Genomic DNA, 14,822 nt, shown 5'->3' with positions numbered 1-14,822 from the left:
CCCCAGAGGCGGAAAAGACTTTCGTCCTATGAACCCAAGTGAGGAGCAACTTCATGCATGTAATACAAAGAGTACTGCTGTGTCACCCACACCCACTGAAACTGTCATCTGTCCTGTGTTCAGAAACTGAAGCTCTGTAATACAGTCGATCATTATATTTGGTGTAGGCGACCGACGTGTGCCTTGGCCTGGAAATTAGAACTGTCTGGCGAGCGGTTTGTCAGGTAGGCCTTCGCGTGAGTCTGTATGTACCTGTCAGCCGTCCGGCTGTTGTTTCCAAAAAACAGGCAAGGCTTTAACGGGCCCGCGAGGTTTACCAAGTATCACCGACAGTTCAGGCTCAAGGCGCTAAGTCAGTTGTAGCCTATGTGAAATATATACAGCCAGCCCCGAGTCAGTTGTGTGTATGTATGTCACTCTGTGTGTGTGTTTGTTCTGTGTGTGTGTGTGTGTGTGTGTGTGTGTGTGTGTGTGTTTCTGTCTGTCCGTGTGCCTGTATGGTTAATTTATCAGGCATTTGGTCCATACAAATGGAGTTCGTATACATGAAAGAACCAAATACAGTTAATGAACATTTTTTAACATCCCCCAGTCAGGGTGCTTTGTGCCGCACAAAAATTTCATCTACCGAGTCTTAAAATTACGTCCTTGCTTCCGCTAGTAGACAGCAGCGATACCAGCTTGAATAATATTAAACAGATACGAATTTACTACGCAAATGTGTGTGTGTGTGTGTGTGTGTGTGTGTGTGTGTGTGTGTGTGTGTGTGTGTGTGTTGATTAACTGACTGAGCTTGAAGTATATCCAACAGATACGAATTAACTACGCAAATCTGCGTACTGTACTTCAGACACCGTATCGGATACCAACGCAAAATGCAGTTCAGTTTCTGACGGAATATGTGTGTGTGTGTGCGTGTGTGTGTGTGTGTGTGTGTGTGTGTGTGTACTGAGTCTCTGTGTGTGTAGTCTGTGTGTGTGTGTGTGTGTGTGTGTTGTCTCTGTCCCGAGTGTGGGTGTGTGTAGTCTGTGTGTGTGTGTGTGTGTGTGTGTGTGTGTGTGTGTGTGTGTATGTGTGTGTTGATTAAGTGACTATGTCTGGCTTGATAGCTGACTGAGCTATCTTTAGTACTCAGATATGGTGTTTGTGTTTCGTTCAGTTGTTGTTGTTTTTAAGCCAGTACTAAAAACGTCTGTCTCATCCCTCCTTCGCTTGGATACTGTGACATAGGCTACACATATTACTGTGACGAATCAGCCAAGAAATAATTATAATGAATGCAAAGACACTGACACTGAAGAAAGCATAATCTATTTTCGGCTTGGACAGACTTATAGCAAAGACCCTCTCATTCACAGCGTTTATGCATAAGGTCTTTCATCAGTCGATACAGACAGCCGATCACCCAGCGCATGACTGAGAAAATATGACACAGACAAACAGGATAAACAGACAGACAGGGCGGAGACAAAAACAGACTCGCATGATCGGCTGCTTGTCAATTTTGACTCGATGTTTTCGTCAGTGGAAAGAATCATACTACCAGATACCGGATATGTAGGTTATTACGAGCAAAACCACAACGAAAATATCTTGTGGAGATAAAAAAAAGCAAAAAAAAAGCGATGTGTCATGTCATAATTGTGTGTGAATGTGTGATGGTCTGTCTGCCTCTCTCTCTCTCTCTCTCTCTCTCTCTGTGTCACGTTTGCGGTGCGTCACGTGTGTGTGTGTGTGATGGAGGAGGGGAGGGGCCCGGGTCAGTATGTGCGTGCGTGTGTGCATAATTATGCGTGCGTGTATGTTATTAAGAGGGATACTGAGAAAGAGGTGTAGACTTCTTAGTATGCGCTATTTAAAACTTTGACAACTGAATCTTTCCCCCCCCCCTCTCCCCCGGCCAGCACCCCTACTCCCCATCTCTTTCTCTGTCCGACTCCACCCCACTCTCTTATTTAGCATCTTTTCTCTTTCTTTTGATCTTTCCCAGGCGTAGATGTCTACCAAGTTTTGGTAATGCAGCATTTAGTCAGCAGTCTTGCATTTGATTTCAAATGCTGTTTTGTCCTATTTTGACTAGATCGGAATTTATTGTTTCTCGAAGTCATCAGTAGAGAAATGTTGTGCCGGGACATAAGTAGCCAATACCTGTTCAATACTGGGGGTAAAGAGAGTTGAAAAGTCTATCAGTTTCACCTTGGACAGTCATAGACGGCAGCTGAATTCCGCGGGTGATGAAACACAACTCAGACAGACAGACAGACCGACAGACAGACTGACAGACAGACTGACAGACAGACAGACTGACACTGAGACGGAAACTAAAGTTGAACGCCTGAAATAGATACGATCAGCTGCTTGTCAGTTTTGACACAGCTTTTTCCTGGTAAGAATACTGAAAATATCAGGTACTCCGAGCAAAACAAACGAAAATACGATGTGAAAGGGGGAGAAATCTCTCGCTCGATCTCTCTCACACTCACACACTCACACACACACACACACACACACAGGGTAACGATCAAGGACACTGACGTACAGACATAAATCTCTCTGTCTCTCTCAATCTCTCTTTCAAACTCTCTCTCTTGTGTTCTGTTTTTCATTCTCTCTCTCTTAAAACGTTTCTGCAGGCCAGGATTATATAAGGGTGGTAAATGTTATCTTTTTTACCATGTGCACTTTTGTCACATGATTAAGAACCCTATATATGACTTACTGTCTATATTGCTATTGTACGTCATTAATTCGATTTCTCTGAGCTTCAAATAGATTTCACACTCCTCGAAAAACAAACTTGTTTCTTGTTTTGGAAAATATAAAGTGGGTGAGTGGGTGGCAAACAGGGATGTTTGAGACATATTTTGCGTCACAGTGTGTGTGTGTGTGTGTGTGTGTGTGTGACTGAGTGTGTGTCAGTGTGCGTGCGTGCACGCGCGTACGTGTGTATGCCGTGCACGGTGTGCGCGCCTGTGTACACATGCCTGTTTTGACAAATTTGCACTCTATTCCTAGTCGGCTGTAAATAAGTCTTGCCTCTCAGGCGCCGTATCGTATAATTATACAGAGAATGGGTCTTGTTTTTTAATGGCAAGTTGCACTCACACCTACACACACGTGTGCCGTTTGTTAGCCGCGTATATTAGTAAATTTGAGCGCGTATACTGTCAGTGAAGCACTGTGCGCGCACGCCGGCATGCATGCACCACTGTTGATGCACAGGAGCCTGACACTCATGCACATACATGCACGCACATACATAAGTGAACTGACGCGCAAATCATGGCGCTCACGAACACACATACGCGTACGTACATCAGTGTGTCGCCGGTGTGTTTGCGCGCGAGTGCGTGTACATGCATCGTGTGCGGCGGTGTGCCCGATATGGCCGGCTGTTCGTGAGTGTGCGTCAGTGTGTGTATGTGTGTGCGTCAGTGTGTGTGTGCCACGGACAGTGTATGAGTGTTTGCCGGTGCCAGTTTGGGTGTGCGAGAGGCTGAGAGAGAGAGAGAAAGAGAGAGAGAGAGAGTCAGTGACTGTGGATATGTCATGCTGGCGCACGTGCCCGACTGAGTGTACGTGAGTGTGTCCGCGTCTGCCCGTTTCAATGCTTGTGACGTTCTCTCTCGATATAAATATCTCCGTTGACGTCCCACCCTCTATGTAACATCAGCTGTAAGAACAATTAAACCATCTTTAGCTTCAGACACCTCGACTGGGTTCAAAAATCTTATCGACAATGACGAAAAATCTCTAATAAAACCATTTGATTTTGATCAGTGAACAAGAAACTTTTTCCTGGCGCATGTGTAACACTTGATTAAGACAATAGTGAAGGGACGTTAAAAAGCCAGAAGGCTTATAGGAAAGTCCCCAATCCTGTACCTGTACCTGAATACCCCTAGTGAGTACAGGGCTAGTCATAATTCGCCAAGCTGTTCATGTGGTCCATGTCTCAGGCCAATTTTGACTGACTTTATGGCCCCCTGATTTACAAGGCCTGTCTCCCTCCACCCCCCTCCACCAGGTGTAACAAAGACTCAAGGGGACTTGAGTTGTCGAGGCTGTAGGGAGAGGATTATGTGTCACTGGGAACAGAGGCAAGAACGCGGTCACCATGACCCAGGCGAATCAGGTCATTGCAAGACGCTCGGAGAAGTGATACGTACGGATCTTTTGTGTCGCCTTCCGTATATACTTACAGGCTCACGAAACAGACTATTTGAAGTCAGTTAACTATTTTGACAAAGAACACTCGTTTTGTTTTCCGGGACGAAAGCGAGCTCAGATAAATTACACAGAGCAGTGCGAACTTGAGGCCGCCCTCATAGAGTATGGGTTGATTTGTCTCAGTGCTGCATTCATGGGCTGCGATTACCACTACCCACATGCACTTGTTAGAAGATGGACTCTAATGTCAGAATATGTTTTTGTTCCAAGGTTTAGGCATCTATACTTTGTTTTCCGGAGATTATTCATTTGACTGGATGTTTGTCATGTTAAACAAATAACAGGCCTTAAAAAAAAACAACAAAAATTGTTATTGGTTTATTTCATATGTATATTTTGTTCACCAATGTATTTTGCTATGTACCCATTGATTTTTATCCATCCATGTATTTTTCAGTTTTATGGAGATTGTTTATAATCCCCATGCTTCAGACCCAATTGTCAACTGCCAGGATTTAAACTGTGGTCCTTCAAGGTGGGAGTCTGATACACAAACCACTCAGCCAAGTGCATGTATTGTATATACAGGCCTAATTGCCCACTTTTGCCCACACACAGGTGACCAAATGCACATGTTAAAAGATCCCATAACCTAATGAAGTCAAGGAAACGTGAACATTATCAACCTGACAGATAACTGTTTCTGGAAACAGCAAATTAACACATCCACATATATTGTGTCTGGCCAGTTTTACTGGGTATGAGTACCCATAAATAGACAAACATACATGAACATGTATACATTGTCAGAACACTCACATACAAAAGCCATTGGACCAAAAAAGCTCGGGGAAATTTACAATGGATGTGTAAAGTGAAAACTACTTGATTACAGCTAGTGTATTGTTCTACTAGTTTGACAATGATGATATGGATACTTGTACAGCACCTGTCCTTGGTCAGAGACAAATCTCAAAGTGCTTTACAAAGTCATTTGCACTACAGGCTGCCTACCTGGTAAGAGTCGACTGAGCTGCCTTTGGGTGCTCATCATTTGTTTCCTGTGTCATTCAGTCAGGCTTCAGTCTTGCACACACACACATGTAACCTTTCTAAGTGTGAGACACTTTGTTTTTTTTATCCTGTGATGTAGGCAGCCATACTGTTTTCCGGAGTGTGCATGCTGGGTATGTTCTTGTTTTCATAACCCACCAAACGCCGACATGGATAACAGGATCTTTAACATACGTATTTGATCTTCTGCAAGCATATATACACACGAAGAGGGTTCAGGCACTAGCAAGTCTGCACATATGTTGAGCTGGGAGATGGAGGAAAAAATCTTCACACTAAACCATGTGCACCAAGGATCAAACTCAGGAAACTTGGACGTGAATCCAGCGTTCTAACCGTACGGCAACCACACCTGTCATCTCTAAGTTTGTTTTCAAATACAACAAACAGATTCTCAGGTTTTGTTTCCAAACAGGAAAACAAGTAGATTCTCAAGGTCTGTATAACCAGAGAATATGTAAGTGCACATGTAACGGAATAAGCTTTCAGCAATGGCCATAGCAGTGGGGTTGGTATAGAATTACAAGAGCTTTGATCTCTATCTCCTTTTGTGCATGCCTTAATGTTTGGCAGGTGCTTTTCTTTCTTGGTTTTCAACTGTGAGCGACAGTTCAGTGATCCACTGTGTTCAACTTTCTTATAATTGCAAGTTGTGAATTTCACACAGATTAGCTAAGAAAATCTTGTTCTTAGAGTCAACGGCTGCAACTCACATGTATGGCTTTTTTCTACAATGGGATTTAAAACAAACAGGATTTTTACTTTTATTCTATGCTGCTGTTTAAGCAGTCACGTCACCCTTTGTATATAGGAACAGTACATGTTGTGTTTTCACAATCTCTTGAAAACAGACATGGATTGCAGATCTTTAATGTGCACATTTCAACCTTTTGTATACATTTATACACATGAAAGAAGCAAAGGCATTAGCAGACCTACATAAATCTTTCCATTTCCGCCAGGTGTTGCATGGACACAAACCTGTGAACATCACAAATGAAGTACGATGTGTAGTCCACATGGCTATTGCCCCATCAAATCAAGCAAGAATGAATGGGGAGATAATTGTAGTTGTATCTGACTATGACCATCAGAACATCTACCAACAAACCAGACATGTAGTGAGGTAAAAATTGCAGTATATACGAGTATATAATGAAACTCACACACCATCACTCATTTCTTTTTATGATTTAATATTGCATAAATTATTACAATGTCAATCTCACCAAAGCAAACGCTTTTGGCACAAGCACTCTCTCCCTCTTGCTCTCTTTTGTGTGTGCTTGCGTTCTGTGTGTGTGTGTGCGCGCGTGCGTGTGTGCTCATACAAGTCTCTGTGTGTCAGTGTATGTGTGTGTGCAAGTGTGATTATGTGTGTATGTGTATACATATGTACATACATGCATTGTGCACGCACGTGAGCATGCTGTTCCTTCAAAGAGGAGATGATCCACTCACTGTTGAAAGATTTTCAAATTACCAGAGAAGTCTGAACAATATTGAAAAATAAGATGGTGAAAAATGAAAAAAACAAAACAAAAACAAACTGTCAGCACATCAATTAACACCTAGTTATTCACATCTCAGTAGACGTCATCACATACAGACAACAATACTGTACCTCTAACACCATTATCACAGGTTGTGCACAGCAGTATATCCTCCAAAACAAATGCTTGTGAATGAAACAGACCTACCACACACCTCACTCCTACAGACACCAATCCTCTGCAGCCCTGTCTGCTGTAGAGAAAGCCCTCAGCTCCCATCACCACACAGGTGCAATAGCAGACTAGTAAGGGCACTGGACTTCTGATCCTAGCACTCAGGGTTCAAATCCTGTCCATGTCTGGTGGTTCAAAGGAGGTTTTTCCCATCTCCCCCGTCAATATATGCGGAAACCTGCTGGTGTCTGAGCCCCCTTCATGTGTGTACACATGCAGAAGATCAAATGCGCATGTTAAAGATGTTATCATCCATGCCAGTGCTCAGTGGGTTATGGAAATACAAACAAACCCCCAGCATGCACTACTCATGAAAAAGGAGTATGGCTGCCTAAATGGTGGAGTAAAAACAACTATACATGTAAAGCCTACTTGTAGATACAAGCAAATGTGGGAGTTGCAGCCCAAGAGCAGAAAAAAACCCATCAAACCCAAACCAATAAACAACCACAGCCAACACCTTCCCTCAAACTGACACAGAAAGAGAACATTGTTGACAGCAGAAACACGGACAAGATCTTTCACTCCTCAGGGATTGCAGCCTGAATTTTACACTGAGCACTCTGTTGTAACAAAAATTAATACAATACCAGCTTGAGTGCATGTCCCAAGAAGAGGTAAAAAGAGACCAGGGTTCTCCTGTAACAGCGAGAGATAGGGCAGCTGGCATGACCGGAGAAGAAAACACCCAAAACCAGCACCATGTTCAGCTATAAGTATTTTCCAGGACTGGAACCCAAGACCACCAAACTGAAAGTCCAACGCTTCAACTGCTTCGGCTACTGAGCCCGTTGTGGGTGTAGACCTGATCCGGGACTTCCTTGGCAGACACTGTCAATGGGACTTGGGACTAACAACTGCTGCATTCAAAAGAGGTGGTCTGAAGTGCATTCAACTAAACTTTTGCACAAAAATTGACGAGATATATCACAGTGAAAACTGATGTAATCATTCTTGTCTTACATGAAAAAAAACAAATGCAAGGCAAGATCATGTGATATCACAGTTACACATAAAAAAAGAAGCATAATTAAAAAACATTGAAAAACTTTTCTAAATAAACAAAACATTATGGACGGATCAGATAGCATTTGTAAACAGTAAATACAATAAGAATCCAGCAAGTCAGCCTGAAGAGAAGATATAAGTTGATAGAAGACCCAGTTGAAACAAACAATATTTTCAAAGACAACATCACAACAAATGAACAGTCTTTTACATGACGTGTACTGCACTGTACAAGTAAAAATAGATCAATTTCAGCTTCACTATCAAAGCTGAACTTAAGACCAACAAGTCCTTGAGACAAACTCAAAGATTTAAAGATAGAAGAAAAAAAAAAGAAGAGAGTATATCATGATGTTTTTGGGGAAAAAAAAGCATCTATGGGTGTTTTAACAGTTCAGAATCTGTTTCTCATTATTAGAAATAACACTAATTATTAGAAATAATAACACTATCAAATGCACAAGAAATTAGGACATCATAATTGATCATAACTTAAATGTTTCATGCGGGTAAATGACAAATTTCTTACACTTCCTTCATCTGACGCCATCAGCAAAATTAGCAAGAGAGAGAGAGAGATGCAACAGAGAGAGGAGAGAGACAAGATCACATGAAGGAACCAGTGCCATGAAGACTGGTATTTCAATACTGACAAAAGAAAAAAAAAGCACACGATAAAATGAAACTCAATCACATAACACTGCAGGTCTTGGATGGTTTCTCCTTTTTATCTCGGCCGCGTGAAAGGTAACCGACGCCCTCCCCCTCAATATCATCAGCTTCCTCCGATGTCTGTCGTGCCCTGCTAAAAAAACCAAAAAAAGAAATAAAAACAAATCTTTTAGCACACAAAAATGATTTATCATTGAGTTAAATTTGTATTGTAAGCTGAAACAACAAAACCAAACAATGAATAAACATAGGGGGGGGAGTTGAAATTTAAAAGGAAATTAAAATTGCGTATTCTAAAGCATGTAAAGACAGATAAACCAGGTTTCACATAATTTGTTAAATACAATTAGATTCTCTTCTGTGATTTCCCCCCACTACTTAAGAAGCCCGGGGGGAAAAAAAGTGAAAGTTCAGCAAATACAGTCATGTTTCAGGACAAAAAAAGACACATTTAACAGGTTTAATTATTTCCGGTAGATAGATAAACAGATGCAAGAGTATGTCTGGCAGCAATTAATGACATGATGTGATACCTTAACCATGATGAAAACCATTGATTGCAGGTAAAGATCAATTGGATGATTTTAGCTTTTTTTGGTCAACTGTCAATCACACATTCTGAGTAAATAATAACAAACAACTTAAGACTGAAAATGAATGCTCAAAATATCAAAAGTAAGTGTTTTGGAAAAAAAAGAGTATATTTGGAAGTGGTTCCTATACTGGCATGCAAATTCAAAACAAAAATGTATCAAAAACAGATTAACAATTGAGACTCTCCACAGTTTCCTACAGACATATTACTTGTCTTAACTTTATCTTTTGACATGTTTGACATGCTTGCAGCTATGATTCAGATCCAGGAGAATGTGAAAGATATAACCACACATAAATGAGCATAAACAGACAATTAAATAGATAATATACAGATGATGGGCATTTTATACAATGGCATATAACAGAAATTAGTTTCAAGCAAACTATCAAAGTGAATAAAAAGGACTAGATAAACAAAGAAACAGGTAAAATAATATGATAAACAAATCAATAAAAAAAAAAAAATGCATGAATGAAAAACTAACATGCAAATATGGACATTTCATGGTGGCAAATGACAGAATGTTGTCTGAAACAAAAATTTCAAACTAACACAGCACTTTAACAGAAAAAAATTCATATTTTCATGGTCAATGTCTTCTTGTAGTGTGATCAAGAGAAAAAAAAAAAGAGCATGCAGGTGTATAGTCACAAATTAAAATTACACACTTGCATTTTGTGACAAATGTGTTCAAGGGAGAGTTTGGGGTCACTTTTCTGCCACAATGTACGGGCAAGGATGCATGAATTACGTGACAGGCAGAATATTTGAGAGATTAAAGTGTTGGACTTTCAATCTGAGAGTCTTTGATTCAAATCCTGGTTGTGACACCTGGTGCGTTTAGGAGGAAGATTTTTCTGATCTCCACGGTCCACAGACGTTGCAGACCTGCTAGTGCCTGAACATCCTTCATGTGTTTGCACATGGAGAAGATCAAAAGATCCCATAATCTATGCCATGATCAGTGGGTTATGGAAACAAGAACATACCCAGTATACTCACCCCATGAAAATGGGGAATGGCTGCCTACACGGTGGGTTTTGAAACATTTATACATATGAAAGCCCTCTCGTACAAGTGAGTGAATGTGGGAGGTGCAGCCCACAAACGCACAGGAAGAAACGAGACGATGATTGCACAACAGTCTAAACAGCAAGCATGCCCTTGCTCAAGCACACACCCACACACATCCCCATGGCAAAACAAACAAACAAAAAAAACAGAAAAACCATAACCAATGTCCAACATTACAACTGAAAGCATCCACATGCAACAACCAGCAAACAGTCTGAAGACAGCACTCACAAAAAGTCCTCCTTTTTGCTCATGCTGCGAGGACATTTCAATTACAACTTAATCACAGGCATTTTACACATCAAACCTGTATGCCCTAAAGTTTGTAACTGAATTCTTCATAACAGCCACTTCTATCATACAGACGCAGACAAGAAAGTCTTTTGATTTGATTTTGTTTATCAATAACCGAAGCTCATCCTAAGTGGGTCCAAGGAGTAAGGAAACACTTCCCTTTTCACGTTTGTTTTGTTTCGACCTGATGTTCTAGCAGACACTGAGGCAGAGCTGAAGAGACAGGTAATGAGCTGGGCAGATACAGAAATGCCAACCCCTGTCAAGTGTTTGTAGGAACAATCAGGAAATTTGGTTGGAACATTCTCAATTTGGTAGGAACACTTGGATTCCGTGCCACGTCAGCAAACATGCATTTTACCTACAAGGTATACAAGCGCTTTGGTCTACCTGCAACATGGTGTAACTGCTGCGATTAAGCCGATTGGTCCACTCAATGCTGTTTCAATGTAAACACACGCGTGATTAGCTGAACATCATCAAGTGAGACCAGGGTTAGTAGTGACTGCCCTGACCTTGTGATCGAGATCTACAGCATCTGGGTAATGTTACGACAGGAAAGCATGTGACCACGCTTTTTAGTTGAAAATGAACTCATAGGAATAATTTTGATGTTGGCGTAATGTTCGAACAAACTGCCATCAATTGTAACAAAATACGGCGAAATCAACACAGGTGGCATCTCTGCAGATACAGAAATGACAGTCTAGAGTCCAGTTCCATGGAGAAGAGTTTTTGATGGCTTGTGCTCTTTCTGGGGGGGCCTAAGGGCATGAGTAATGTATGTGATGTTCTAGCAAAACTGTGTTCATAAATCACCAGTACCAACAATCAGCAAGCAAATGCAGTTTTGGTTTGCATTCAAGTTCAACAACTATGTGAAAAGCATGTGGAGTAAAAAACAAAACAACAAAAACAAAACCTGCCAAGTTAAACCACAGGCGAAACTGGAAAGGTGGAAAAACATGAAACAACTTTTTTTTTTTTTTTTTTACATAATACTGACCCTTCTTCATTTCTTTGTTTGCCTGTCACATACCAGAATCATTTCACTGTCTCATGTATTATAAATAAAAGTGTGTGCTGGAAACTTTAAAAGAAAAAAAACTTCAAAAGAAAAGACCCGTAATGCTACACTGTTGGGAATTAACAACATTTCTTCTTTATCAATGTTCATTACGTCAAACATAAAAAGATCTATCTAGGTAGATAAGAAAGAAAAAGATAAACTTTTATCATATATTCTTATATACTAGATAAATGAATACAGATAGATAGATAGGCAGATAGACAGACAGATAGATATACTTTTATCATATGTATATTTACATGCTTTTATTAGCACTGTTCTACTGTTTTCTTGCTTACTGTTCAATACCGGGAACCTATTTTTGTTCATCAAACAATATCTAACACGGTTTACTGCTGAATGTGTGTTGCAATTGAACTTGTTTCAAACGTATGTTGCAACTGAGCTTGTTTCAATGTGTTCCAAACGTGCTTGCTGAACAAACGTTTGTTGCAACCGAGCTTGTCGTGATGTGTGCAGCCTCTGAACTTCTTTCTCACTCAATTTCTGTGGAGTGTGTCATTTACCTCTGAGAATACTGCCGTGGGGGTAAAGCGGGGGACACCTCCATGGTCTCATAGTCAGGATTCTCTCCCCTGCCTCTGGAGGGACCTGCGTTTAGGTAAACAGGTGCATGTGCATGCATGAACCACACACATACACACAAGCATGTATGAAGCATACACACAAATGTCACATGGATACAGACGGACACAGGTACACACACAAAGAGGCGTGCACACACACACATATAGGTGCACACACACATACACACACACACAGAGGCAAACACACATGCACAAATATACACATACGCATCCTCATATAAAAACATTCCAAATCAGTTAGGGGGGTGGGGTGGGGGTGGGGGGCGGGAGTGAAACGTAGGGAGAAGTGAGACTTCTGATTTAAGAAAAAAAATAAAGATGATGGATCATACAGGGATAAACATATAATCACTGCACATATTTTGTCATTTCTGCAAAAATAAAATACAGTAATAGGGAGGACAATTTTTAAACCAGAAAGCACACATGTAAGCTGTATCAGTGCTGACATGGTTCACAAAACCATAATGAAAACTGCTGGGTTCTTCTTTCTTTCTTTTTCTTACTTTTTTGGACACACAAAACAAAACAAGTCACACATATACAGCTGCTTTTATAAAGAACAGGTTGGACAGAAATCAGGAGATTCTGTGCCTCAAGTTTTCTGTCTGACCTTAACCAAAGGTCTAGGTCACAGTCGATAGGTCTAGGTCACAGTTTGTAGGTCTAGGTCACACAGCCTATTGGTCTAGGTCACAGTCTGTAGATCTAGTTTACAGCCTATTGGTCTAGGTCACAGTCTGAAGGTCTAGGTCGCAGCCTACTGGTCTAGGTCACAGTCTGTTGGTCAAGGTCACAACCTATTGGTCCAGGTCACATATCAATAGGTCTTGGTATTTATTTATTTTATTCTTTATACTCTTTACTGGAACTTCACACACACACAAAGTTATCAAAAATCAAGGTTCATCCCATGACATTAATCTTCATCGTCTTGATCTGACTTGAATGAATACAAGACGATAAAATGACAAAATAGAATAGAATAGCGTATGTCTTTATTACCAAGTGTACCGGGGTCACAAAGAATATAGGTGGAGATAGTATCTCAAGGGAACAATCATGAATCGGAAATCATACAAACACAAATACAGTAGGATATCTGACACATACACATATACAAGTGCAAGTGCATGCACACACTTACACACATGCATGCCACTCCTCATCCCACACTCAGAGCCTATCAAAGTTTTTTCAGTTTTCAGTAGCTCAAGGAGGCGTCACTGCGTTTGGACAAATCCATATACGCTACACCACATCTGCCAAGCAGATGCCTGACCAGCAGCGTAACCCAATGCGCTCAGTCAGGCCTTGAGAAAAAAAAAAAGGTGAATAAATAATAGATAAATACATAAAAAATAAATAAAAAATAAATAAAAGCATGTGCTCACTTGAATATTTTCCATACATTACGTAAAAGTATGGACTAAGCCAATTTACAGTTAAATGGTTGCTGAATGCAAAATTCTCTTCAGGCAAGTTATAATGTAAGATGAGGAGGGGGACACTTATGAAGAAATATTAATAATAATATCAATAAAACAAAGGGGAAAACAGCCTGCCCATCACTGATCCTTTAAAAAAAACAAAAAAACTGCCTTTCTTCCTTTTTTTTTTTTTTTTTTTTGGGGGGGGTAATGGTGTATGAGGTGTCTGGGTGATGGGGAGGTAGGGGGTGCTGTTTGTGTAGTTCAGAAATATGTTATAGTCTGCTCGTGGTGTTTGTGTAGTTCAGAAATATGTTATAATCTGCTCACGAACCATGGATATTTCTCTCTATGGTGACCTTTCCATGCAAATTAAAAAAAAAAAAAAAAAATCCCATTGAATGTCAAGGCTGAATGGGATGAACCTTATCTGTATTTACCTGTAACAAGAATCGTGGGGAAAATATCTTCCATGTTTCAACGGTCATTTTTGTTTCTTTTTGGAGATACTATTTTGGGATCAGCTTCCAAGGTGTATTCAAACGTTGAAGGAGTCAAAATGGTCACATATCAAGTAAACATATCATTTCTGTTATCATTTATACTTTCTGAAATCTACGGCAAACAGCATTCTGTTTTTGGCTCATTCTACAGTTAAAGGTTCTTCTGCGTTCACTCGTATGCACACGAGTGGGCTTTTACGTGTATGACCGTTTTTTTACCCCGCCATGTAGACAGCCATACTCCGTTTTCGGGGGTGTGCATGCTGAGTATGTTCTTGTTTCCATAACCCACCGAACGCTGACATGGATTACAGGATCTTTAACGTGCGTATTTGATCTTCTGCTTGCATATACACACGAAGGGGGTTCAGGTACCAGCAGGTCTGCACATGTTGAACTGGGAGATCGTAAAAATCTCCACCCTTTACCCACCAGGCGCCGTCACCGTGATTCAAACCCGGGACCCTCAGATTGACAGTCCAACGCTTTAACCACTCGGCTATTGCGCCCGTCAGTTAAAGGTTTGAATGTTAAAATTCCCCAAAGCCTTTTACGAACACAGAGACAGTGAACTGATATTCGAGTCTTGGGCTCG

At 40.8% G+C, this 14,822-nt stretch overlaps 1 protein-coding gene across 5 annotated transcripts in view; it reads right to left on the bottom strand.

Moving 5' to 3' along the window:
• Positions 1-6,116: 6,116 nt before the first annotated feature.
• The window catches only part of LOC143297277 (uncharacterized), a 34,504-nt gene continuing 25,798 nt past the window's right edge, over positions 6,117-14,822 (bottom strand). For 3 of the 5 annotated variants that reach the window (XM_076609538.1, XM_076609542.1, XM_076609541.1), the window contains 2 exons: positions 12,214-12,298; positions 6,117-8,784 (listed from right to left, as the gene is read on the bottom strand). In XM_076609538.1, coding sequence (XP_076465653.1) covers positions 8,670-8,784; positions 12,214-12,298 — 200 coding nt within the window. In that variant the 3' untranslated portion in view covers positions 6,117-8,669. The remainder of the gene's footprint in view (positions 8,785-12,213; positions 12,299-14,822) is intronic. The other 2 variants (XM_076609540.1, XM_076609543.1) reach the window with 1 other exon arrangement.

This window comes from Babylonia areolata, chromosome 22 (genome assembly GCF_041734735.1).
Source record: "Babylonia areolata isolate BAREFJ2019XMU chromosome 22, ASM4173473v1, whole genome shotgun sequence".
Classification (NCBI taxonomy): domain Eukaryota; kingdom Metazoa; phylum Mollusca; class Gastropoda; order Neogastropoda; family Buccinidae; genus Babylonia; species Babylonia areolata.
Note: the sequence above shows the minus strand (reverse complement) of the source record. Positions and strands in the feature narration are given on the sequence as shown.